The sequence below is a fragment of the Lepidochelys kempii genome, chromosome 12, assembly GCF_965140285.1.
Source record: "Lepidochelys kempii isolate rLepKem1 chromosome 12, rLepKem1.hap1, whole genome shotgun sequence".
Classification (NCBI taxonomy): domain Eukaryota; kingdom Metazoa; phylum Chordata; order Testudines; family Cheloniidae; genus Lepidochelys; species Lepidochelys kempii.
In genome coordinates this window covers 37,794,589-37,822,470 of record NC_136391.1, presented here as the reverse complement: position 1 = coordinate 37,822,470, position 27,882 = coordinate 37,794,589, and the positions used below count along the sequence as shown (strand labels likewise).

Sequence of the window (27,882 nt, the reverse complement as noted above, 5' to 3'; positions counted from 1 at the left end):
TTTGAGCGGGGGGTTGGACTAGGTGACCTCCTGAGGTCCCTTCCAACTCTGATATTCTATGATTCGATTACGTGGGGAAGGGGAGAGTGCCTGTGGAGAAAGGAATTCAGTTTAATGTCTCTCTGATTTATTCACAGATGGTGCTAATGAGAGCAAGAGTGAAAGGAAATGTTGGGTCTCCTGGAGATGATCTACCCATTTGGGGAAGTCGCACGGGGACCTTTTAGGCCATGTCTACACTACAACAGCCCCATTCTGGTGCTGCGGTAGTGCAGCAGTGTAGATGCTGCTGTGTTGATGAAGTTAATTCGTCTCTCCAAGAGGCAGTAGCTAGGTTGACAGAATGGTGCTTCTGTTGACCTAGCCGTGTCTAAACCAGGGGGTTGAGCGACCTAACTACGGCGCTCAGGGAGCGAAGTAGCTAGGTCTAATCTGATTTTTAAATGTAGACCAGGGTTTAAATGGATTGTGAACCTTTTATGTCCCTCTCTCCTGGCTTTGCCTGCATGTCAGCATCGTGCACGAAGACTTGCTTTGCCCCACAGAGTTAGATGATATCATTACTAGAGGGTGGCACGCTTTGTTGCTTCTGTTGGTTGGACCCATTGCACACACCTGGGGCTCCTTGAATCCCTCCCTTCCTCACCCTCCTCTGAAGCTCCCTGGACACCACCTCTAATCCCCCTCTGTCAGGGACTCCCTGCAACCCCCCACCTTCTTCCTCCTGCAAGGAGCTCAGTGTGCCTCCTCTCCTATGTAGCAGGATCTCTGGGTACCCCCATGGAGCAAGCTCTGTGTCCCCCATGTCCTTCTCCCCCAATACCATTGTCTCCCACTGAACCTCCATGCCAAGAGCTCTCTGTGCCCCCTTGTTCCCCCTTCCCATCCCTTCCCTGGGCCTCCTGTTTCCTTCTTCCCTACCATGGCAAGGGTTCTGCATCCCCGTCCCCCATACCCTGGTCTCCCATTTCTCCACTGTATGAGGGCTCTGTGTGCCCCCCTTGCCCCACCATTCTTCTTTCTTTTCTGTCTGTCTTTCTGGGAGGTAGGTCATTTAGGGTGTCAACATGTTAAACTGTGTCCTGGGAAGCGCGCCAGGCTGGAATGGCGCCATCAACCGGTTCTTTGATCTGTAGATGGTTGTAGACCTGGTTGAAACTACTGAGCCTGCTAACCGAATGCCAGGAGCTCCATGTGTCCCTCATTTCCCCCTTGCCAGTTTTCTGATTTTCACCAATTTTCCTCGCCTAGAACGTTCCTTGAAATTTTGGAACTTTGGAAATTTCGGGTGCAGAGTTCCGTCCAAAAGTTATTGTGTTACAGGCAGAGAAATGCGGCCAGGCGTAAGACGTCCCTTTGTGCGGCCCTTTATTCTGTGGGTATGTCTATGCTGCAGCTGCACCATTGCCAGGTGGATGCTTCCTACAATGACACGAGCGGTTTTTCCATCATCACAGGTAATCTGGCTTTCCAAGAAGCGGTAACTAGGTCGACAGAAGGAGTCCATTGACCCAGCCATCTCTATGCGAGGAGTTAGGTCGACCTAACTGTGGTGCTCAGTGTGAAATTTTTCACACCCCCAAGCGACTTAGCTAGATAGACCTAAGTTTTAGGTAGAGAATCAGGCCTTAAACTGTTCGTGTTCTCCTCTTGCCTGATCCGGCAGCGAGTCCTGCGGCATGGCGATCCCCTCCAGAGGGAATTGCTCCGATTCTAGGATTCAGATGTCGCTGCCGGGTCCAGTAGGAGGGGAAGGCGTGTTTCAAGGGAGAAAGCTGGCCCGAGCCAATCTTCGTAACCAGCAACGAGAGTACATAAAATCAGTGGCACAGCGTGGATTGCCCTCCCGTGAAGCAAGTAAATGTCCCCGTTTTACAATTTGGAAACTGAGGCACAGGGAGGCGACGCGTCGGTGGCAGAGTTGGTGGTAGAACCCAGGCTGCTCGTCCATGCTTTGAGTCTGCTTAGACAATGCTTTTTAATACCAGGGACCGGCTTGCTGCCTTCCTAATCTGTGTCAGGGAGAGCTCAGAGATCGGCGCCAGGGCGTGGAGAAACACTGCACTAGGCCACGCTGCCCCTTTCTGTGCTCAGACACACCTCTCCAGTCCGTGCTGAAAACTTGCAACAGAGTGATTCAGAGTTCTGCCGGGGCTGAATAGGCTTGGCCTGATGGTGCGCTATGTTTTCCTTGTTTGCACGCCTACCGCAGTTGTTAGCGCAGTTGCAGGAATTGCCCTCATGAGGGCATGCACGTTTTTGCATGCGCTCAATGCTGAAAACCCCTGCGTATTGAGCATCTGCTTGCTATCCGCTGTAAACTGGAGAAGCTAGTGTTTCTCGTCTCGTAGAGGCAAAGTGAGGAGCGCTGCAGATATCTGAAGGAATATTACTTGCCAGGAGATTGCCAGCTGGCTGCATCAGTGGTTGGGGAGAGCATGGGTCCAAGCTGGTCTTGTGGCTGCTTTGTGTGCGAAGAAAGCAGCGACAGGTTGCTTCATTTTAATTCCAGCTTTTAATAGCCTCTGGCTTCAGGGCTGGAATGTGGTCTCCATGGAGCTTGCAGGTGTGAGTGTGGGTTCCAGTGTCATAATTATGCAAATTGCACCCGCACAGAAGGGATGACTCAAGTTTATAATTCCAGTGATAAGAAGGGACACTGGTGGGCGGGGTCAAGTGGCCTTTTAAACAAACGCAGATGGGGAGCAAAAGCAGCTGCTTTAATCGCAGATGCTAATTGTGATGAGACGGGAGCAGTTTTCTCTCTTGTCTGATGCTGGGGCCTCTCGCTGTAGTGGGGTTTGACAATTCTGCAGCTGGGCTGCGTTAATCTGCCTAGTAATCTTTCACAAGTTCCCTGCCTCGCGCCGACCTGTAGCACAGTGTGTGTTTCAGGTTCCAGGGCAATGAAGCATCCAGTGCCCTGCTCTGCTCTTTGTATTTCCATTGTAGTGCCAGAGCTCTTCAGAATAATATACTCTGAGCTGCTGCAACGTCTTTATGTGAGGATCGCAAAATGCTGTGGTAAGCCGCGAGCGAGGTACAGAAGTGTTGTCTTGCATCTTCAAAAGCAATCCTTGAAGCCGAGAGAATTCGGGTTAGTGCACACCAGCCCTGACTTGGGCACAAGGGTCAAGGCTGTGTACAGACCATAATTTCTCTTGAATATTTGGGCTTTTTATCCTCATTTTACAGACAGCTAAAACGCAGCACAGAGAATAAGGGATTTGTCCCAAAGTTGCAGAACGAGTTGTTGGCAGAGTTGGGAGTGGAACCCAGGAGTCCTGATTCTCCATCGCATACAATAGTGGGTTTACAAAATTCAGGGCTTCACAAAGGGACTTCTGCTGTCACTGATGCATATTAACATGGATCTGCTGTTTGCTTTGACTCAGTATCCAACAGGGACCTGAAGAAATTCCTAGCGGGGGGAGAGATCAATGGCTAGGAAAGCACCACCGGCAAGTTGCTGAGAGGTGCAGACCACTCTCTCTGGGCCCACTGGCTGCAAGGAGGGTCTTACACCTGAAGTTATCTTCTGCTTGTAGATGCCTGAGTTGGCTGTGTGTGCTGCTAGGCCTAAAGCCTCTAACCCAGTTCTGGAGAGGCTTAATCCATTTACCTGAGGGCTGCAGGAAAAAAACCTCCTCAATGTCGTTCTTCAATCTACCCTGTGCAAAGGGCCTGCATGCGGCCTGTTCACCATTTAAGACTGTGGCTGTCAATGATAAGTGGTGCATAGGCCTGGTGCTGACCTGTGTGCAAGCCAGGTATGAAGGCTCTTGTTGAGCGTGAAGGTCATGTTGGTGATTGTTTTATTTCCTTACTCAGAATCTTGCAGTGGGTGTTGGTCCTCCCAGGAGACCCACTTCTCTGCCGCCAACGCTTGTTGTGCAGGATTTCCTTTGGCTTTCTCATGTGTTACCTGATGTCCATGATCTGTGTGACCTTGGCAGGGTGACTTGGTTTCCTCTCTATGCAATCTAAACAGTTCAGTCCCGGATGTTAAACCCAGTCGTCTCTAGCTGGGCTAAAACTCATCCTTTTTTAAGGTTGTGTTCTGTCCTACGCGGATCAGACCAAGCTGATGTAACTAAATTGAACACCCTTGTTAAACTCCTTTTTTATTTAATCTGCGGAGACTGAGCCTTGGGTTCCATTTTATAATTGATGTATTGGCCAAGAAGCCTTGACCTTTAACTTTTTAAAAATGGATTGTGCTGTTTTTGTAAATGAGTTTCTAAGCTGCACTTCCTTCCATTGAGGGGGAAAAGGATAATTAAAAGGAACTTAATCTCCTGGTTGCTAGCATTACCATGGCATCTGCATCACTTTCCTCTCTAATCCTGCTCCTCCAACGGTTTTCCAGCCAGTGGTTTTAAATCTTGGTTTCTTTGTCTTCCTGCTGGGCTAGTGAATGAGCTTGTTTTTGTTCAGTTCCCTTTTCTCTTTCGTTATAACATTAAAGTTGGTTCTGTACCTCATGAATGACTCAGTCTTCATTTGGGGTACTGGGCTGTGTCCTGCTCATTTGCATATGCAGGCCCAGAATTCTCCTCCCGCTCACGGCTGTCGCAGAGCGATTCAATCACAATCTGTAAAGTTTCAAGGTGGGTAATTCCGTCTCGTGTCGCTGCGGGAGTGAAAGTGTCTGACTGCAAAGGCCATGTCAGAAAAGGCCATGTCTACGTTGGAAAAGTATGTGCTGAGCACAGGATTGGGAGCCGGGAAATTCCAAGTCGCCATCATGCTCCAGCCCATCCAAAGTGAAACTTATAAAATTACCTTCTGGCCTGTTGCTCTGATTTAAGCACTGTGCTCTTTGAACCCATCCACTTGCTCATTCCCTTTGCCTGCCACTCAAGGATCTGCACAGCTCTGCCTGGGCTGGATTCAGATCTGCTTTCCCACTGCATCTCCCTGCCTCTGCTTCCCCCCCCCCCCCCCCCAAGCAATGATACCAGCCTCAAGGCCTCCTTTGTTTCTTTCCCAGCTCTCTTCTCTGTGCATCCCTGCATTGAACCACTAGCCGTGGGAAGTCATTCCAACTCCAGCGTGCCTGCCTCCACCCTGTTCTCTGTCAGATCCTCCTAGAGTGACTCTCCTCTCTGTGGCCCACACTGCCAAACCCTTCGTCAGTTAAATGTAATGTTCTATCTTAACCCCTTCTTCTGGGTCACCCAGTACATCTGACCTTCTCCGTGTCTGTTAGACTCTACTTTGCCGGGGACAAAGCCTGTTGCTGTTTGTATTGCAGTAGCACCTAGGGGACCCCCACTCATGGAGCAAGACCCCATTGTGCTAGGCACTGTACAGAGAAACCTACCTTTGTTTGTATCTTTTGGTACCAACTCCAGCATAAGGCACTTGGCAAACGTTGTGCATTTGAGAGCTGGCAATACTTTCATCTCGCGAAATGCACAGGGTTATTGCAACACCTGTATTTATACCATTACTGCCATGCATTACACTGTACTGCACCCTCTTCCCCCGAGCTGCGGTGTTGGATCAACAAAAGTCTTATTACGAGCTGCTGCTGAGAGCTGGGGTATATTTCATGTCACTCTTGATTAGGAAATCCACAGGTGGTGGCAGCTTTTCTTCATTCTTCGATGCAATTTCCTCTCCAGCAGTGTACCAGTAGACAAATGGATGCGTCAGACCTAGCATTGGCCTTTCGGAAATTTCATCATCGCTAAAGAGCTGTCAGGCATTCTTCTGGCTTTCTGTGCTCTCAACAACCAAGGTTTACTTGGTCAACTCTGATCTTAACGTTCTGATGCCAGCAAAGCAATTGATCAGTAGCGTAGGCCTTGTTAGAACGGATATAAAAGCTCCCACTCGTATCCAATTCTGGATGAGATGTTTGAATAAAACACAAGTTTTACAGGGGTAGTGGGTGAAATTCTATGGCCTGTGATATAGAGGAGGTTAGACTAGATGATTTAATGGTGCTTTCTGGCCTTACACTCTACGAATCTGTGAAGTCTAAGTCTGCTTCCCTGGTCTGTCTTCACTTGGATTCTTTTCAAGCGCTCTCTGCTCCCAAAGCCTGCCTTACAGGGTAACTCAATACCGTTCTTCTCCCGTGGCTTTATTGCAATATCCCCTCTCTAGATTTTACTAGCTTCTAAAGGGAGCAGATTCTCCTCTGGCTATATTGTTTTCTGCCTGCAGATGGGAGGCAGCCAGAAGTTTTAATTGCATGGTGGCTTGGAGCAGTAGAAGTTTTAATGTTAGCCCTTGTTAGGGAGGGGAATGGTATGACCTGAATTAAACAGCTTTGATGCCCTTTGTCAAGGTTCCTTCCCCACTCTGAACTCTAGGGTACAGATGTGGGGACCAGCATGAAAGACCCCCTAAACTTATTCTTACCAGCTTAGGTTAAACACTGCCACGACCAAAGTGTCTAACAATAATGACTGGGGAAGTGCCCCCTTGGAAATGCACTACACCCCCTTTCCTGGGGAAGGCTTGATTAAAAAATCCTCACCAATTTGCACAGGTGAACACAGACCCAAACCCTTGGATCTTAAGAACAATGAACAGAAATCAGGTTCTTAGAAGAATTATTTTAATTAAAGAAAAAGTAAAAGAATCACCTCTGTAAAATCAGGATGGTAAACACCTTACAGGGTAATCGGATTCAAAACATAGAGAATCCCTCTAGGCAAAACCTTAAGTTACAAAAAGACACAAAAACAGGAATCTACATTCCATTCAGCACAACTTATTTTATCAGCCATTTAAACAAAACAGAATCTAACACATATCTAACTAGATTGCTTACTAACTCTTTACAGGAGTTCTGACCTGCATTCCTGCTCTGGTCCCGGCAAAAGCATCACATAAGCGGAGAGAGTCCTTTGTTTCCCCACCCGTCCAGCTTTGAAAGTATCTTGTCTCCTCATTGGTCATTTTGGTCAGGTGCTAGCGAGGTTATTTTAGCTTCTTAACCCTTTACAGGTGAAAGGGTTTTTCCTCTGGCCAGGAGGGATTTAAAGGTGTTTACCCTTCCCTTTATATTTATGACACCCTTTTAGAAGGAGAAGGATCCCTGGTATTAGATGTTGGGATGAAATTTGGTTCACGTCCCAGGGTTCATGTGCTGTTCTTTGTCTTTAAAATGGTGTGGGGGGGAATTGTATCGTACACCAGAATTAGCACCGCTGTTGCAATCTTGGCAGAGGGGTCACTAGTGGTGGATACTGAGCTACCTGCTTACCTTAGCGATGGTCCTTCCAGGGGATGGGGGAGGCCCCCTATCACGTGGAGACAGTAGCACTGCATCTGCTTGCCCAGTAGCTATGCTGGGAAAAGTAGAATCCACAGAAGAAGGCCCTGCATCTTCTCCTCTCCCATACACCTTACGCTGGCCTTGCAGCTAGTGTGTGCCATTGACCCTGTTGGGGGAGCCAGGTGTAATCTCGCTCCCCAGGGCGTGTTCAGCTCTAGAGAATATGAGGGTCTGGTTGCTAGTCACTGATTCACATATGGACTGGAATCTGGACTGGGGCTCATGGGGGAAGGAGTGCTGGAAACTGAAATGGAGAAACAGCACACTGGACAGCTCCAGTGGCTTGCTTTTCATTGGCCCCCTGGATGTGGTGTTGTCTGAGATGACCCTTAAAGACGGGCAGGCTATATCTGTGGTTAGCTGGGCACGTAAAGGTTGAGCTAACTTATCCCTCTTGGTTTAAAAGGCCACCACTGGTCAGACTTAGCCTGATTAATGGAACTAGGCCATTCGCAACCCTTAAGGTTGGCATCAGTGTATTTAAAAGTACATCGTTCCTCTTGGAATGTGTTTAAGCAGCCTGGTGCTCCTGGTACTCCTGCCCTGGCGCAATGCTCCAAAGGGAGTATAATTGTCCAGTAAATGACCACAGCCTGTCTCTTTCCATTGCCCAAGCTGAGAGGGGCAAAAAGATAAACTGCATCAACGATAAAAAGTCATTCCACTTCCATTGTTTTTACTGTTTTGATAATTGAGGTGATTAAGGTAGCAAAGGCAGTTTAAAAAAAAAAGTGGTTAAGACAGTGAGGGTACCTTTAAACTAGAAATGGATGAATGTCAATGCTGCATCTTCCCTGTTAACTTTAATTTATATAGTAAGGGGTTAAGATGCAACTTCCATTAGCCCACTAACAGCGGTTAGGTCAGGCCCACCATGCACTGCTGCATTGCAAAGTCATCAACCTGAACCTGAAAAGCACTTGGAAAAGATTCCCATTTCCTTTCCCCTTCAGGATACTCTAATGATAAAGCAGACTCTGTTTTAGAATGTCAGCTGGGATTAGAAAATCCTCTTATGTGGTGAAACCCACAGACCCAAGACAGCTGAATTTAAGTCGGCTCCAGCCAACTATTTCTCTGCTGCTGCTGTTTCACTCTTGGGTTTTCAGTGGGAAGAAGCTGATTAGCGTATGTATTCCAATTTTCCTCTGCCTCTGAGGAGGCAGATGTACTCCTGGGTGTTAGCTTGATCCCCAAGCAGGTTTGCAGCCAGCTATATGTTCCGCTGACCTTGTTCGGCTAGTGGAACTGTAATTTTTTTGTTTAGAAAGCAGCCCTGAAATTGCAGTACCTAACAGATATGATAAACTCCAAGAATCTATTTCATAATCCTGTAAATGAACCAATTGGGAAGTCCCTTTCCATTTCAGTTCACTACTAAACTCAGAATGGGAATCATAATCCAGTTGAAAAGAACCATGTGCCTCTGAATCCACAGGCTTTGCTGTTCCCAGATGTATTTTGGAAGTTGTGGAACGTGTCTGATTTGATCTAAATTTTCCCATGGAATTATTGGTGATGGGGGGAAGGAGGGAAACATACCCTAAAGGTAGGAGCAGGGAAATAGAAGACAAGACTCTTGACTTCGATTCCTGGCTCTGCCACTGACTTTCAGTGCGTCATAGAAGCAAGTTCATTCACTTCTCTTTGCCTCTGTTTTCGTCTGTGGAGCTGGTGTGGTTTCCTGCATTATGCGGGTGCTAAGGTTTAATTCGTGTTTGTAAAGTCCTTCAAGATCCTACAATGAAAGTGCTGAGCAGTGCTAGGAAGGGACCTTTCCTGAGTGTTTGGGCTGGTCTGTTTTTTCAAAACATGATTTAGGCACAAACTCAGAGCAGCTAGAAATGTAGAAAAACTTCTTTTGTTGCTGAATGACATTTTATGAAAGAACAGTATAGTCAGATACCCAGTGAGCCATTAAAAATCTTTATTGGCTTTCTGTGGGCAGGTACCTTTCTGAGCCTACTCCCAGAGACTGCAAGCCATTTACGGTAGAAATTCACCCCGTCCTCCACAAGTTTGTTTTTCTTAATGCACAGTTTTAACAATATTCAGCTCAAACCTTTTTTCCCCGGCTTCTTTCCCGGCTTGATTGCTCCCATGGATCCTCCCTTAGGACTGCCCAGCCCAGCCCACACACTAGATCCTTTCTCCCCAGAGGGTCACTTCCACTTCTATGTCCAGGCAGGGGAACAAGCCACCTTGCCTCAGTTGATTCAGCAGATTCCAACTTAGCTCATTCACTGGAGATAACATTAACGCCATCTGACAGTAGGTGTGTGGAAGTATGTTCTAGACCAGGAGTGGGCAATAATTTTCACAGGGGGGGCCATTCCACCAATTTTGGTAAGTTGTCACGGGCTGCACATTTCTATTGTATTAATGGAGGGGTGCAGGGTCTGGGAGGGAGTTTGGGTACAGGAGGAAGCTCCGGGCTGGTGCAAAGTGTTGGGGTGCAGGTGAGGGGTGTGGGCTTTGGGGGGAGTTTGGTGCAGGCTGGGGCTCCGGGCTGGGGCAGGGGATTCGGGGGGCGAAGCGCAGGTTCTGGCTGGGAGGCGTTTACCGCAGGCGGCTCCCTGCTGGTGGCACAGCAGGGCTCAGGGAAGCTTCCTGCCTGCTGTGGCCCCATGCAGCTCCTGGAAGCAGCTGCGGCCGGCTGCTGCTGGGACGTCTCTGTATGCCCTTTGGGGGAGGGGGGCAGCAGGTCTCTGTGCGCTGCCCGTGTCTGCAAGCACCGGCCGCGCAGCAAACCAGCCAAAGGGAGCTGTGAGGACGGTGCTGGGAGCGGTGGCAGTGTGCAGAACCCCCACCCCCCGCCAGGGGTGCACAGAGACATGCCAGCGGCAGCTGGCCACTTCTAGGAGCGACGTAGGCAGGCAGCCTGCCTGAGCGCCCCACTGCACTGAGGGACTTTTAGCAGCCTGAAGATCACGAGGGGGCAGCCAAAGAGCCTGGTGGGCTGGACAGAAATGTTCGACAGGCCAGATGCGGCCTGAGGACTGTGTTTTGCCCACCCCTGTTCTAGACGAGTGTTTGTTAGCCTGTTACAGTGTTTTGCAGGAAAACTTGAATTAGATGTAGTGTGTTGCACTAGATGATCCGTTCGGTTCTTTATAGGCCTGACTTCTCCCAGGGAGAAGCCTGGCACTGCCCAGGGTACCATCATAGGACCTTTATCCTGCTGAGAAGCAGATAATGATGTCTAATGTAGTGAGATTTTGTATTAACCAGTTCTGAGGAAAGTGTTCTATATAGCTGTTTGTTACAGGGAGCTGTTTAAGAGGAGAGTCCTGCTATTCTGTGTGTGAGTGCGCGTGAGAGTGGGAGTGTGCGAGTGTGAGTGATGAATGGCACGGGGACAGTGCTAGGCTACTGGTTGTGCATTTCCAGCCATGTGGTATGAACCTTTTCAGTGGTTTAAAGCTGAACAGTGTCAAAATGAGGGATCTTTGATCTTTTTTACTTAATGCTCAGCTTCCCAAACCTTGACTATCTCTGTCCCTAAGCTGTACTTGCTCAATGCTAGGAATCTTTGCATATCTTTCCGATCTGCATCGTACAGGATTGATAGGACTCCGAGTGCAGGCTGGTGCAGAAGACCCTATTCATAGATTCATAGATATTTAGGTCAGAAGGGACCATTATGATCATCTAGTCCAACCTCCGGCACAACACAGGCCACAGAATAGTCTGTCTGAGAATAATTGTGCTGAGATTGAAAAGTGCTCTTAATGTGTAGCTGTCGTGTTCCAGGAAGTGCAGCTAAATGGGAGCAAAACAGAGTTGGATGGATGTTTTTAAAAACCTAAATAAATAGCTGTGATCTTCCTTTTCTAACCTCATCCTAATTAAGCAGCTACCTCTCTAAGAGGCCATGTCTCAGTCTTGCATGTATACTGAATAAAATTTGGTTTCATCTTTGGCTCTGCGTTCTGCAATGCATTTTTGTTGATCTTTTGCATGGAGGTTTCCTACATATTAAATTGAATTAGTGAGTTATTGGCTTTCATTGAGTGGCCCAATGCCCATCTGTTTTTACTGGGGGAGAGATGCTGTTGCTCTCCAAGAGCTTTTATTCCATTAAAGATTGAAATAAAAAGCATATTTTTAAAAAAGAGCATAATATCCTAGCTCAGTGGCTGAATATGATTACTCTGGACACACACGTTTGCAAATCTTGTTTTCAGAATTCAGTCTTTCCCCAGAACAGTTGATGCTGTTAACACCCTACTGCAGAACTTCTACCTGGATTCTGCACTTGATTGTAGGTCTTTTCAGTCATTAGCTCCTGAAGGGGGGGAAACTGACCCTTGAACTCTGCTTTTGGTGGGTATCGAGCAATTTTGGCTGCACTCCTGCTCATTGAACATCAGGCCCCTTTCAGGGGTCTCAAGCTGGGCACCCAAAATCAGTAGTCGCTTCTGAAACTCTTGACCCAGTGTCTTTGGAAATGGGCAGATGAGGTCTGGAAAGCCTACGGAATGTGTGCCGGGCGAGCGGAGTTAACCTGTGAATAGGGTATATTTGCTTCTCCCAGTACAGGAAAGTGGATCTCCAAAGTTAAACAACCTTTTGTGGAGTGGGGGATGTCTCTCAACTGAACGCTGCCCTTGCTTGTGGTATGAGATGCTGTGCATGTCGGAGGGAAAAGAGCCTGGCTTTATTCATGGCCAGGTTGCCTTGTCAGTTTAATTCCTAGTGTGCCATTCTGGGGAATAGAAATCTAATAAAACAAAGCAAATTGCAGCCTTTAGATTGTCCTTTGTGTTACGCTGGGCTACCTCCTGTGTCCTTTTTGGTGGGAATGTTTGCATGTGACTTGGGGGGGGGGGCAAATTAAAAACAGCCAGTTTTGATAATGTGACCTGAGCATGTAAAAATATGGCACATCTCTGTGGGGAGAGACGGGCATAAGTCACAGAACTCAAGTGCGACGCTTGGGGCCGTTTAGAGTTTGGATCCTGGGGCCTGTCTCTAGTTCATGTGTTACATGCTCCAAGCCTGTTAAAATACAGCCTGGGATTGTGTGGAACAGCCCACGGTAAACGAAGTGCTCAATGGCGTGACTAGAACTCGGGCTCTGCACCGCTATGCGGAAAGGCCAGGTCTGGGTCCGCGGCTCGCTCCCGGCGTCTCTGAGGCTGGTGGAGAGACCTTGTGTGTGTCCGATGATGATCCGCCTGTTGGAGCAGCGCTGTCCCAGCTCAGAGGAGAGCCGGCTGTAGCCGCTTTTGTCGAAGCAGGTGGGGAGCTGTCCTGGGTTTGGGGCAGACCATTAAAGCAGAGGAATTGGGTGCGGGGGACAACCATCTTGGTGGCTCGAGCAGCTGCTGTCTGATGTCCCCTGAAACAGCAGCACTTTGAAGGTGCTTATTATTGGTGATTGCAGCTGGCCATGCAATTAGCAGATTACTGGGTGTAGCTGCTGAGCAGCTGGTGTAGCTGAATGGGTGGGACCAAAGGCTCTCTGTGTACAGAGTGGTGTTTATAATGGGCAGGTAGCCAGTTTCTTCCCCCATAGCCTGTCTCTTGTGCTTTTGGCTGGGGCTTCTTGGATGGGTCTGTGCGCCCAAGAAACAGAAATTCTCTCCTCCCCAGTGTTTTTTTTGTTGCTCCTGATTTAATAGCAACAGTGTGTACACAGATGGATCCTATTAGTCCCCAATTGCCCTGCCTCCCCTACTGGGAGGCAGGGCAATTGAAAACTTACCTCTGGAGTCCTCTCTCTCTTTTGGTTTATGTCCACACTGTAAAAAAGGTGCGTTTTTTCACTAGGGTTAGGTAGCGTGGATTAAAATAACAGTGAAGATGTGACAACTCGGCTTTTAACTCAGGTTAGCAACTCAAATTCAACCCCAGGCTAGTCTATAGGCTTGAGCTCAAGCTGCTAATCCAAGTTAAAAGCTAATTTGCTGCCGTGTCTGCACTGCTATGTTAACCTGAGTTAAGAACGCCCCCGTCTTGCAGTGTAGACATGCCGGTATATTGAGGGCAGGGCTGGGGATTGAATCAGGGAAGTGTTCGGGTGTGTAGAATGGGGCAGGTAGGAGGAGGGAATGCGTCATGGGGGGCAGAGAGGAATCCCCTTCTGTGTGGGGAGCCTTTAGGAGGAACCTAACCAATGTGGACAGGAGTGTCCGCGCTGGAGGTGATTGGAGTTAGTTGGTGGCCTCGATGACGGGAGCCCATTAAGAATGGAGGGCAGGAGATGGCGCCGTCTGCTCATTGTACTGCTCTCACTCATGAAGATGTCCTGCATGCCAAAAGAGAACCCCACATCTGGAAGCTTTCTCCTCGGCCGATGAGATGAGACGCGTGGCCAAGGTGGTGGCCTGCTGTGTTGGGTTAATGACGGAAAGGGAGAGGCAGCCATCTTTGAGCCAGGAATTGATCACGATGATCAGATTGACGTTACTCATTGGCAAAGAGGTATGAGAATCTTTCCTCCACCCCTGGAGCTTTAAAAGAAGAAGTCCCTGTCCTTCCCAGTTAAGGAATGGGATGCGACAGGGGCTGATCGGCAGGAAAAGGGATTCACCTAAAGGCTGTCTCTCCCACCGCCTGGAGACGGGACCCTCTGGGGATGGGATGCCAGCAAGCGGTTTTCCCTTTCCTCTGCAGCAGAAGGCAGATCAGAGAAGGACCCAAGCCCAGCCAATAGGTAGGAGTCCCCACTCCACACTCCTGCTGGCAATAAGCTAAAACACATCACAGCAGTTCGGTAAAAAATGGCTCTGCTGTTTTGGGAGACGACAACGTTTAATGGCGGCGTTTTTCCTGTGTAACTCCGGGTGACAAGGTGGGCAGACCTGGCCCCATGGGGAGGGTCAGGCAGTTAGTTGTGTCATTGGGAATGTGGTGCCCTCCCTCCCCCACATTTGCAAGAGAGTCTGGGCTTTGGCCCGTGACCTTGCTGGTGCATCATCAGTGCTCTTAATACATTGGCTCTTCACACAGGTGCTTCTGCCGAGTGGGAAGCATTTAGCAGTTACTGGGAGTGGCACTAATGCATTATATGGCACCTGCTCGCCAGAGTTAGCTGGTCCCTGAAAAACACAGCAAGGAAGACTCGGTGAGAGTCCCTACATATTTAATGGCAAGTTCTTCTTGCTACTGGAACTTCATTAGAGTTTATATCAACATGACAGAGAGGAAGGATGGTCCCAGTGTTTAGGGTGCTAGCCTGGGGCTCCAGAGTCCCAGGCTGTTCAATTCCATGCTCTTGCCACAGACTCTCTGTGTGACCTTGGGCAAGTCACTTAGCTCCTCTGTGCCTATTTTCCATCTGTGCAAGGAGGCTAATAGCACTGCCTTGCCTCAGAGAGGTGTGTGAGGATAAATGCGTTCAAGTTTGTGAGCTGTAATGGGGACCGTATAAGTACCTCAGACAGACATCTCCCAAGAGGTCTTGCAGTAGCTGCCAACTAATCACAGATGCTAACGCTACTTACTGTAATTTGTTTTATTTATACGTGCCAGACCCGACTTTAGAGACTGTTAAAAGGGTAGATCCCTGCCCCTGGGGCCCGATGTGGGGGGAATGGCGCAGATGTACGCCCCCTTGTTGTTGTTTGCAGGGTTGTTGTAGCTGTGTCGGTCCCAGGATATTAGATAGTCGGTTCCATGACAGCTTTCAAACTCCACAGAGCTCATCTTAGAGGAGAGGAAAGTGATCAGGAACAGTCAGCATGGATTCACCAAGGGCAAGTCATGCCTGACTAATCTAATTGCCTTCTATGATGAGATAACTGGCTCTGTGGATGAGGGGAAAGCGGTGGACGTGTTGTTCCTTTAATTTAGCAAAGCTTTTGACACGGTCTCCCACAGTATTCTTGCCAGTAAGTTAAAGAAGTATGGGCTGAATGAGTGGACGATAAGGTGGGTAGAAAGTTGGCTAGATTGTTGGGCTCAACGGGTAGTGATCAATGGCTCCATGTGTAGGTGGCAGCCAGTATCAAAGGGAGTGCACCAAGGGTCGGTCCTGGGGCCGGTTTTGTTCAATATATTCATAAATGATCTGGAGGATGGTGTGGATTGCACCCTCAGCAAGTTTGCAGATGACACTAAACTGGGAGGAGAGATAGATACGCTGGAGGGTAGGGATAGGATACAGAGGGCCCTAGCCAAATTAGAGGATTGGGCCAAAAGAAATCCGGTGAGGTTCAACAAGGGCAAGGGCAGAGTCCTGCACTTAGGACGGAAGAATCCCATGCACCACTACAGACTAGGGACCGAATGGCTCAGCAGCAGTTCTGCAGAAAAGGACCTAGGGATTACAGGGGACAAGAAGCTGGATATGAGTCAACAGTGTCGTTGTTGCCAAGAAGGTCAATGGCATTTTGGGATGTATAAGTAGGGGCATTGCCAGCAGATTGAGGGATGTGATCGTTCCCCTCTGTTCAACCTTGGTGAGGCCTCATCTGGAGTACTGTGTCCAGTTTTGGGCCCCACACTACAAGAAGGATGTGCAAAAATTGGAAAGAGTCCAGCGGAGGGCAACAAAAATGATTCGGGGACTGGAACGCATGACGTATGAGGAGAGGCTAAGGGAACTGGGATTGTTTAGTCTGCAGAAGAGAAGAATGAGGGGGGATTTGATAGCTGCTTTCAACTACCTGAAAGGGGGTTCCAAAGAGGATGGCTCTAGACTGTTCTCAGTGGTAGCAGATGACAGAACAAGGAGTAATGGTCTCAAGTTGCAGTGGGGGAGGTTTAGGTTGGATATTAGGAAAAACTTTTTCACTAGGAGGGTGGTGAAGCACTGGAATGCGTTATCTAGGGAGATGGTGGAATCTCCTTCCTTAGAAGTTTTTAAGGTCAGGCTTGGCAAAGCCCTGGCTGGGATGATTTAGTTGGGGATTGATCCTGCTTTGAGCAGGGGGTTGGACTAGATGACCTCCTGAGGTCCCTTTCAACCCTGATATTCTATGATTCTATGATCTTGGGGTCTGGGCTCTAACATAGTGCGGCATGCTCCCCTCTCCCCTTAGGGTCTCTGTACCACACTTGAGAGGGTGCTTCACAGCATGGGAAGACAGACGCTGGCTCTGCTCGAGCAAGCAAACTAAAAAATAGCAGTGTGTTCAGGGTGGTTTGGGCTAGCTGCCCGAGGACATATCCAGGGGATTGGGAGGGATTGCTGCCATGGCCACACCACTATTTTCAGGGCTAGCACCTGTCTGTCTACCTGGGCTCGGCAGCACGCTCCCAGCTGCTGTGCACGCATACCTTGAGGGACTAGTTTGGGACCAGCTGTTCACGTCTGCTCCAGCCTTTGAACTGAGGAGCCTGGTTCTTTAGTTCTGGCAGTAGTGGCTCATGTGTTTAGATCCTGAGATCCAAGGTTTGATCCTCATTGCCGGTGACCCATCCAAGAGCATCGCCTTACCTATGCGTGCTGGAGACTTTAGGTTGAGATTTTCAAAGACAACCATTTATTTTAACAGGGGTTGCGTGGCTAAATCCTCTCGTTACCTTCTGGGAAAATATCTCATAATTATATATATTATAATTATAGCAAAAGCTGAGGTTCTGGCATACAAAACTCATCCCCCAGGGGAAAGTACCATCTTGTTCAACCAGCCCAGTCCAACTCTGGTTTTACTAATCTAAATTAGGTGGATGCAGCAAGTAATACTGATAAACAAAGGCGATGAGAAGCACAATGTGGTAAGGCCAGGGTTAAAACGGTGAAAGAGTGTGATGTGTGCTCCAGTTGTGCGCCTGGATCCACTAGTTCCTACCCCGAGGAGAACAATTGTGACACCAACATGCCATTTGCCATCACGTCATTCACTCTGCTTGTGTGTTATACCCCAGTCCCCTAGCTGCTTCTGTCTTGTCTATTTCAATTGTAAACGATTGTTCAATTGTTCAGGGCAGGGATTGGGATTGTCTGGTAGTTTGGGTCTGTACAGTGCCTAGCACAGTGGGGGACCCATTCTTGGTTGGTTCTTAGTTGCTACCCACAATACACAGGATTAGTAACAACAGTACTTTTAAAAATAAATGCTTTTACTCTCGGGGTTGGCGGGCATTGGGGATATGTGTGTCTGGACTGAGGCCGGCATGCAGGGATTTCTGTGATTGCCTTTTCTAGCTCTGCACGTGGTCCGCGCAGTGTTGCGCATGATGTATATCAAGGTGGTTGGGTCGTACTTGCTTCTGTTGATCTGGGTTGTGGGGCCTGTCTCTCTCGCTGCTGCAGCTTTTCTGTTTGTACTTGGTTTGCTTGTCAGAACGCATTCTCTGCTGTCTGTTTCTCTCCTTTGGGTCAAACTAGCTCCTTGGGAATGAAGCTGCTACTTTGTCTCTGATGCGGAAGGTCTGTCTGCAGGGCAATCCTTCGCTTGGTGCATTGCTGGGAACAAGCTCTGCTTAGTCCATTCAGCATCCACTGTCTGATGGAGTTTTAGAGAGAGTATGTGCATACGTGCCCAGTTTGGGAGGGGAGCGAGAGCCCGAGACCAACACTTTGAAGAGGGGAGACTGTAGAGTTTTTCAGATCTCAGACCCTGGTAGAGCTTTGTCTCCCTCATTTTTCAGGGGGGATTCCTTGTGTCTCTGCAATAGGGGGGTGATGGCAGGTTGGCTGTGTGGTTCATCCATCTCTAGGAAGGCATAACATGGCCCTGCTTTCTCCCTGGCTCTCCAAGGAAGGGTTGAGGCCTCTGCGATGTTTCTGCCATCAGGAGGGATTCTCCCCTCACCTATCGTCTTTCTAAGGGGCCATTACTCCTTACTGCTCCTTAAGGGTTTGCTCCAATGCCTGCTGCAGTCAGTGGGAAGACAATCCCAAGAGTTGGTGAGAGTTGGATTGACAAGGAGTTTCAGGGAGAAATGTGGAGAGGTGCCACGCACTCGTATCCCAAAACAAATGCTCCAGGAGGCTTAGGCCTTGTCTACAGAAGAAGGTTGCACCAGTTTAACCTAAGGTGTGAATTTACACTGATTCAGTTGAACCGGTTCAAACCCCTGTGTAGATGTGCACTCGTTTGGGCTTGAAAGTGAATTTTTCCAGGTCAGCGTAAATCAACTGGGAACAGGTGAAGCTAAACTGAAATAAGCCACTCTTGAACCAAAACAGGAATGTCCATATCAGCTGCACCAGTTTAACTAAATTGGTTTAAAAACTGATTTTAAATTGAACCAGTGCCACATTCCTGTATAGACAAGAATTCAGTCTCAGTTGGTTCACTGGTAAAGCTTGTGTTGCTCAGATTAGGATTATCTCCCCCCCACTGCCCCCATGCAGTGACGCCTGCTGGTAGAGTGTGGAACTGCGACAAGCAGGGTATGTCTGAGCTCCTGAGGCCTTATACAGGAGCTGCCCTTACCCAGGAGGAGCACTCCTCACTGTCTCTTTAGAATGAAAAGCAAAGTGCTGTGTGGCCAGCACATCCGCCCCTCCCCAGAAGTGTTACGAAGAGACGGGAGCTATCTAAGACGCTCCTTCCCACCTTGGCCTTAGATTTCAGTGAGAGGCTTTTCCCAGCCTGCTAAGAGGGACAGGCACTGATCAGCCCAGCCCCGTTTAGGTTAGATGAGGGCTCCATTCCTCACAGGACAGGTACTGGTTGGCTGTAATAGCCTTTGCTGCTGCCTGAACGGTCTTCCCCAGAGCCCCCTGCCCATCAGAATTAGCTGTGACCCCTTGGGTCCGAGAATTAAAGGTGAGTGAGTCAGCCTGGGTGGTAAGTAAAAGCCTGTTTTCCCCCCTCCCCTGGTCCTGTGACAGAAATCGATGGCAGATGGAGAGGTGTGCAGGCCAGATGCAGAACTGGGAATGAGCACCCTACTGAATTCAGCTCTGACACTGACTCACTGTCCAGCCTCGGGCATGTCAAATGACCTCTTTGTGCCTTGGTTTCACTGGCTGGAAGCAGGGATTAGAATACCTGCTGCAGAGCTGAGGACTGGTTCAATGTCTGCGAAACGCCATGAAGATCAAAGGCAACCCGGCTTGTATCAGTCAGTGCTAAAAATTAACCTTATGTTGATAAATCTGTACGTGAAGTTGATCATTCAGACCCTGTTCCTGTGTGTCTGAAGCAGGCACAGATTCTGTCACTGACCCGAATTCACCAGTGAAAGCCTGTGTCCCAGTCAAGGACTTGTTTTCCTTTTCCCAACACTGTCAGTCTGTGCTGCACACTGAGACGTGAGTTACTCAGTATTCTTTCCCGATCCCCGTGTACCACCACAGAGGTCAGTGTGTCCTTCCCCGGCTCCCTTCTGGCACTTGTGCCATGCCTGGTTTCACTCAGCTGCGTTGTTATCCTTAGCAAATCAAAATTAGTGACTTGTTTCCTGGGCTCATCAAAAGAAGGTCTGGGCTTGTATGGTGCTGAGCTCTCCTGGCTCTCAGACGAGTCAATGGGAACCATTGGTACTGAGCACCTCCCAGGATCAGACCCCCACCCTGCTCTAAATACAGTTCTGAGAAAGCTAATGGAGAGTAAAATCTGCCGACTTTGCTATTATGCCATGTAGTTGTCGTTCCCAGGGTAGTAGAGAGAGAAGATAGGAGGGGTCATATGTTTTATTGCAGTGGTTCTCAACCTTTTCGTGCTCAGGATCCCTTTGTAAACATTTGTGGCCTGTTGCAACCCAATAAACGGTCTGGGAGTGGAGGCCGTGGTGAGGCCACACCTGGAGTATTGTGGCCAGTTTTGGTCCCCCCACTACAGAAGGAATGTGGACAAATTGGAGAGAGTCCAGCGGAGGGCAACGAAAATGATTAGGGGGCTGGGGCACATGACTTAGGAGGAGAGGCTGAGGGAAGTGGGGTTGTTTATTCTGCAGAAGAGAAAAGTGAGGGGGGATCTGATAGCAGCCTTCGGCTATCTGAAGGGGGGTTCCAGAGAGGCTGGAGCTTGGCTGTTCTCAGTGGTGGCAGATGAGAGAACAAGGAGCAATGGTCTCAAGTTGCAGTGGGGGAGGTCTCGGTTGGATATTAGGAAACACTATTTCACTAGGAGGGTGGTGAAGCACTGGAATGGGTTACCTAGGGAGGCGGTAGACTCTCCATCCTTAGAGTCCCGGCTTGACAAAGCCCTGGCTGAGATGATTTAGTTGGTGTTGGTCCTGCTTTGAGCAGGGGGTTGGACTAGATGACCTCCTGAGGTCCCTTCCAACCCTGATATTCTATGATTCAGCGCATACAGCAACGCAGCAAAAAGCCAGCGGTGCCTGAGCTAATTAAATTAACAGGCGAAATGGGCGAATTCGGGGAAAAGCTGCAACTGCCCGATAGGTGGGTTGGTTGGTTTGTTTAGATGTCATTAATAAATGCTGCAAAGCCAGCACCGGTGCCAGTCAGTCTCCCTGTCCTGCTAGTAACCACTGTTGGTGGAGGAGAGTGGGAATTGGCTGAATAAGTGTCAGTCACTGGGAGGATAAAGAGGGATGGAAGGTTCTGGGCCTGCTGCTGCTCTGGCTGGGGCTGTCATGACCCCATCGAGTGGCTCCATGATGCCAATTCCCTGGGCTGTCCTTTCAGTGGTGGTTGTATCTTGCCTTTCAGACGCCTTCTGATAGCCTGGAACCTTGAGGGGACTTACCAGCTCTAGCCGGCTTATCCTAGGAGCGTCTTTGACACACTGTGCTGCAGATGGCCTCGAAATCTCACTGATGGGCGAAAGGGAAATCGAGTCACAGTAAAGCAGCCTCCCGCCCTGGTACCTGCCCCCTGCACACCCGCTCTACAAGCCATGGAGGCCACTGACGTTCCGGTGGGGAACCTCATTGACTTTGATTCCGAGCCCCCTGCCTCCGTCCCCGCTGAGTCCCCTCCCTTGCCCCCTCAACCCTCCAGTGGCAATGGGTTACTGGAGGACCTGGGGGACCCGGCGGCTGTAGGAGAGGAGAGTGACACCACGGAGTCGGCCGACAGTGAGAACGACATGGGGGATTCGCCCAGCCATCACAGCTGGAACAACTACCGCCGCTCCTCGTCCATTGAGTCCTTCTCGTCCAACCAGAGCACGGAGTCAGCCAAGGACGAGGTGATGGTGGAGCGCCGGGAGTTCATGAGGCAGTACGTGGAGAAGATCTTCAGTGGAGGGTGAGTGAGCCAGGCCTGGTGTGGGTTGTCCTCTGCAGAGGTGCATGCTGGGATGGGGCAGGATGGAAGGAGCCAGACCTGGTGGGGATTGCCCTGTGCAGAGGTGCATGCTGGAAAGGTGTGGGGAATAACGAAGCTGCCCCCTCCTCCAGAGGAACTTTCACTGACATGACTTTTCTCTGTTCACCCTTTTTCAAAGCTTAAATTCTCCCCCCTTCTGCATTTGGCAAATGTAGATTTTTTCCCCTCCACACAGTGTTAGAGGAACTAGAGACTGGGATTCAGGAGGCCAAGATCAACTTACTCCTGCTTCTGCCACTGACTCCCCCTGTGACCTGGGGCAAGTCCCTTTCCTTCTCTGTACCTCCGTTTCATCGTTCTGTAAAATGGGATAGTTCCTTATCTCACGAGTGGGGATGAGAGGTTGAGGCTAAATTCACTCATGCTTGTAAAGCGCTTGAAGACCCTCCGATGGAAAGGGCGGTAGCCATACAGAGGGAGATCAGGTTGTGAAAGTTCCCGTCCTCCTTCCAACAGGGCTGAAATTAACCAGACTTATTGTTTCCCCTCCTTGCCCTCACGTGCTGGCCTTTTTCTGTGCTGCATGGCCTAGGGGTGCATGCCCTCACGCCTTTGACATCGTGTCATGCCGTACACTGGAGCCGCTGAGGCATCGAGTGTGTCCCCCGCGTGCAGCTCTTCCTCAGACGGTGATGCCTGGAATGGCACGTCCCCCTCTGATTGCCTGCCCGCGGTGCTGACTTACTGCGGGCACGGCTGCCAGATTCAATCACTCTACTTAGCCTGGTGTAGGATCCGGGAGTGAAGGGGGTTGGCAGAGAGGAATGGGGGGAGCTTTCTGCATCTAGTTATGATGGGTCTGTGTCTGAAGCTGGAGGGGCTGTGTACCGCACTCCATTCTCGCCCTGCTGCAGATCTCCGCGCTGCCCAGGCTCTGATATAGGCTTTCTCGCTAATCTAAATGTCAGGGGATACAACGCACGTGGGGGTCTGTTTGCTGTTTGTCAGCGACAGATGCCTCTGGCCCTTTGATCCCGACAGCAAGGCGTACTTGTTTCGGTCTGTGTAATATTCCGGTTCAGCGCATCCAGTGTGATTGAGCAGATCGTCTGGTGGGAAGCAATAGGCAGAGCTAATTGTTTTGCTCGGGTGATTCAGTCGTTGCTGTGGAATTTCTGCTCTGGAAATCAGCACTCGGTTCCTTCCTTCATCTTGAGAGCAAAAGAGCAGTTCGAAACAGGGAAAGGGAACAGGGCAGCCTGTCAGCACAGCCATAAAGCAGCCCAACTGGGAGGTTACCACACCTGGGGATTGCGCTGGATGCGGTGTGCTTGGTAACAAGAGACTGCCAAAGCAGCTTTGCTGAACCGCTGAGTTGGATGCAGGCTGGAAGGGAGAGCGAGGTGTTGCTGCAGGGCAGCTGGAAGGATTCAGAGCACAGCTAGGGGGCTGTCTGGGACAAAATGCTTCTTGGACAGGGGATTGAAGCTGCCGGAGGGGTCGGGGTGGCAGATGGAGCCTCTTCCATCGTGTCAATTGTACAGGAGAAACTGGCCCAGTTCCTGCATCCCTCTGGGCTGGGGAGGTAGTGTTCAGTGCGGATAAATCCTGAAAGGTATATGGGACCAGGGCATTTGGGGTCCAGACTGTAGGGGGTCACAGAGGCCTGTCCTTTCTATCTGATGCTCCCCGAAGGTGGTAGGTAATGAAGTGGCTGAAGGGAGCATTTTATTATTTGTTTACGTTACTGTAGCATCTAGCAGCCCCAATCCTAGACCAGGCCCCATTGTGCTAGGTGCTGTACAAACACAGGACAAAAAGGCAGTGTCTACACTAGAGACCTTACAGCGGCACAGCTGTACTGATGGGGCTGTGCCACTGTAAGGCTTCCTGTGTAGCCGCTCTGTGCCGACAGGGGAGAGCTCTCCCGTCTGCATAGTTAAACCACCTCCCTACATAGCCCTGTCCACACCAGCACTTCTGTCGGTCGGGGGGTGTTTTTTCACACTCCTGAACGATATACGTTTTACTGACAAAAGGGCTAGTGTAGCCATAGCTTAAGACAAGAGACAGCAGATGGATGCAAGAGGCAGACTGGGGGCAGATGCAAGGTGCCAGGAGGACAATACTGGTCAGAAGCAGTGATTGGGGCACTGCGACTGCCGAAACATTGTCAAGTTTTTTTGGAAGAGCCAAATGTCCTGGAGAGATCAGAGTTAGTGGGGATTAGAGTTTTCTTCAGGCCCACTGGTGCAGGAGATGCCATCCAGCCTCTCGTCATAGAAATGTGGGGCTGAAAGGGATATTGAGCGGTCTAATGCAACCCCTGCCCTGAGGCAGGACCTAGACTCTCCCTGGCAGGGGTTTGTCCAACCTGTTCTTAAAAACCCCCAATGACAGGGATTCCTCAACGTCCCTTGGAGAGCCATTCCAGAGGTTAACTATGCAGACAGGAAAAACGTTCTGCCTGATATCCAATTTTAGGCCCTAGCAAAGTTACTTAAGCTCCCAGGCTCGTCTTTTGAAGATGTTGTGCAGGTTTCCTTTGGGGATGAGGACAGTGAGGTCAGATACGGAGTGCATACCCGCCCACAAAACACCTTTCGAGATCCCTAGGTCCTGCGCATGCCTGTCACATGCACTGGACCTCATCTAGTGGACTAAATGCCCCAATAACATTTATGTGGGTTAAGTTAAATAATCACTACACACTTGAACGACCTCTCACAACAACAGATGATAAGACAAAAACACTCTATCACCTGTGGGTGAGCACTTTCCAGAAAACGGTCACTCCATGTCTGACCTCTCAGTCCTTGTCCTCAAAGGAAACCTGCTTTGCTAGACACTAAAAATCATGGTCCTAAAAAGACACTGGGTTTATGGCTTATTGCAACAATCGATAACCCATTAATCCTCCCCCCCCCCCCTTTTTTTAGTCCCGTGACTGCAGAACCACTGCACCTTGAATGGTCTTTGACAATGTGTGAACTACTTACGCTAACCAATCTGTTCCACCTTGTATTAACTGGGACGCTAGGACTACCTTTCCTAGACCTGAAGAAGAGCTCTGTGGAGCTCGGAAGCTTGTGTCTTCCACCAACAGAAGTTGGTCTCTCTCCTTGCAGAGACGTCCCAGATCCAAGCTGAGAACTGTCTCTCTGTCTCAAATGGAAACTGACCAGAATTTTTAGTATTGATGTCATGAATCTTTCTTCATTTCCCCAATACCCAGGGGCTCCTGGGAGCGCATATGCCTGGGGAATATAAACTCCAATTTGGACCGGATTTAACATGATTGTCTTGCTGGTGTTTAGGGGCTAGGCCCATTGCAGCAAGCAGTGGCAGTAACTGTGCCCTAGAAGCTGTTTAGTGGCGAGGGACATTGACCCCTTTGCCTGTTTAACCAAAGCTTGAGGCTGCATCTGGCACACCCAGCTCACTTCTGTAGTGTCGACAAAATTTAAGAGTGATGGGAGCTCTGGAAGGTTTGAGTCCTTGTGACAGGGTGCTGGGCAAAGGGTTGCAGATTCAGCCCTCTGTCATGCCTGCTCCTTGTTAGGTGAACAAATGAGAGTGGTCTTGAGATAACCTGCCCTAACTGGGGAGGCGGAGGCAGCTGCTACCTTAGCTAATTAGCCTGGGGCTGCATAAAAGTCTGAGGGGAAGGAAGCCAGAGGAGAGCAGCAGGAAAGAGAAAAGGCAGAGAATGGAAGCAGGGAGGTAGCTCTCTCCTCCCGCGTGCCTGCAGACGGTGAAGGGTTACTTGTACGTGGTGAAACAGTGGTGGGAACGAGCCTGAGAATAAAGTGCATCAATCATTACTAAACCCAGGGTCTCAGAGTGACTTTGTGAACCTAGCAGGGGCAGAATCCATCAGAGGAGTGAAGTTCTGGAACAGCCTTCCAAGGGAAGCAGTGGGGGAAAAGACCTATCTGGCTTCAAGATTAAACTCAATAAGTTTATGGAGGAGATGGTATGATGGGATAGCCTCATTTTGGCAATTAATTGATCTTTAACTATTCATGGTAAATAGGCCCAATGGCCTGTGATGGGATGTTAGATGGTGTGAGATCTGAGTTACTACAGAGAATTCTTTCCTGGGTATCTGGCTGGTGAATCTTGCCCATATGCTCAGGGCTCAGCTGATCGCCATATTTGGGGTCGGGAAGGAATTTTCCTCCAGGGCAGATTGGAAGAGGTTCTTGGGGTTTTTCGCCTTCCTCTGCAGCATGGGACACCAGTTACTTGCTGGAGGATTCTCTGCACCTTGAAGTCTTTAAACCATGATTTGAGGACTTCAGTAGCTCAGACATAGGTGAGAGGTTTATTGCAGGAGTGGGTGGGTGAGATTCGGTGGCCTGCATTGTGCAGAAGGTCCGACTAGATGATCATAATGGTCCCTTTTGACCTTAATGTCTATGAGTCTGAGTCTACAGTCCAGTTAAAACTCTCTAGGTAGCACTTGGCAATGGAGGTTGGGCACATTGCCCTTCCTGAGGGTAGAAACTCTAAATGTGCAGTCAGTCTATTTCCAGCTAGCGTGCAGGTCAGTTACCACCTTGCACTCTCACTCACGTCCGCGCTACCCTGAGGTTCCAGCAAACCAGTAGACTCCTGCAGCACTGGTCAATGCACTAGTCTCCCCAGGCACTGTGTGTGTGAAGAGTGCAAACCGGGAGGCCGAAAGAGCAGGCGTTCCTCGTCCCTGCGATGCAGGGAGAAGCTCCCTTTCTGTTTCCGGTGAGGGTTTTGCCCTAGCTGAGTTGCTGAGTGAATAGCTCTTGAGAGCAGAGCTCTTGGTTCACTTTCAAAAGGTTCCTGGCCAGTCTGAGCACTCGACACAGGAGAAAACCCACTTGGCTGCCTCTGTGCTGGCTATCCTTTTCACTAAGAAACACGCTTTCTTGGCACTGGAGAAGCCCCTGAGATCTGTAATGTTTCTATCTCATTTACAAGTGCTATTGCATGGGGACTGCAATGCTGCATCATCCAAACCCAGAGCAGAAACCTCGGCTCCTCATAGTCCCAGTGACTTTGTTTGCTTTGGGTTTTTTTTAAAACTAAATTAAAACTGTTCGCCAAAGAGGCCCCAATTAAAATGCATCACACTCCCACTCAGCAGTGCTGCTTTGCCCACTCCCCTCTTCCGTGCAGCCATCTCGGTTCCAAACACCGAGAGACGCTGGTGTTGGTTATCCCCTGCCTGATATTCATGAACAGCTTACTCCCTATGCTTCAGCCACTGTATTGCGCGGGGGTGTCTCGCCTCTTACTTCCACCACAGAGCACTTTATACACTGCTTATGGTGTGTAAAGAAATTCTGGTACCTCTCTCAGCCCTTCCCTGGCTAAGGAAGGTGACGTGCCCATCTGAAATGATTTAGGAGTTGTCCAAGAGCTCTTGGCCAGACAGCATGTGTTGCTACTCCTGTAAAATGCCACGTTCTGCCTCTGATGCTATATTAATAGTCGTGGTGTCTTTCAGCAGGTAGACCAATAAGTGTAATACTCACACGATACCTCCTTTCCCTGCATTGGTGAGAAATATTCATCCCCCGCTCGTGTCTTGTCATTAATCCGTACTGCCAGTGTAACCTCCTTGGACTGTATCTTTACCATGTATTTGTACATTGTTTAGCAAAAGTCAATAATTGGGACCTCTAGGGGTTACTGCAAGATAAATGTGTGACTCCGGGTATGTCTACACTGCAGTGTAAGCCCAGGGTTAGTGGGACTTGAGGCAGCTGGCCTGTGTTAGGGAACCCTGGGCTTGAACATTGACGTTGGATTTTAACCCTACATTTTTTCTAATCCGTGCTCGAACCTAGGGCTCTGGTGTCCACACTGACGTGCGCAGACCTTAGTTAAAGTAACCATGTCTGAGTCCCTAGCCACCGAAATATGGCCGCCCTAGCCCTCGGACGTGGTGCACTGTGGGAAGACTTTACTGCCCGCCCTGCATGTTACCAGGAAGCAGCAGAAGGCTCGATGGGTTTGCTCTGCATTGCAAACCCAGGCGGCTCTCTGGCAGCATGCTTGCAGATTGGTGATCAGAAGAGAACGGGTCGATGCCAGCCTGAGCTGCTGCCATGTGCAAAGCACGGGGGGTGGCTTCCGTTTTCAATAGAGTGCATTGCAGATTGTTGGGATAGAGAGGACTATGAATCTGTCCCATGGAATTGTGGGATACTTCCGGCTGACTCCCAGGACCGGAGTCAAGCGGGGCTAAGTCTACACTGCAAAGCAATAGGGCTCGGACCCTGGGTCCCGGCTTAACTCGAGCTCGGACCCTCCAGCCTCGCAGCGTCCTGGGACCCTGCGTCTGAGCCCTGAGTTAGCGCAATTGCGGCATAGTCTCAAGGGGGATTAGATTTAAGCTTGGGCTCATGTTGCAGTATAGACATACCCTTGGTGATTTGTGATATACTGAACAAAAAAATTGCCCTCTCCCTTCCCCCCCCCCCGGCGTATTGCGTCTATTAGTGAAGACCAGGAG

The 27,882-nt window shown here is 49.6% G+C and overlaps 1 protein-coding gene across 8 annotated transcripts in view; it reads left to right on the top strand.

Annotated features, from left to right (window-relative positions):
* Positions 1–27,882, top strand: part of KIAA0513 (KIAA0513 ortholog) — a 92,456-nt gene that overhangs the window by 38,324 nt on the left and 26,250 nt on the right. For all 8 annotated transcript variants that reach the window (XM_073308142.2, XM_073308135.2, XM_073308139.2 and 5 more), the window contains one exon: positions 20,823–21,362. In XM_073308142.2, coding sequence (XP_073164243.1) covers positions 21,010–21,362 — 353 coding nt within the window. In that variant the 5' untranslated portion in view covers positions 20,823–21,009. The remainder of the gene's footprint in view (positions 1–20,822; positions 21,363–27,882) is intronic.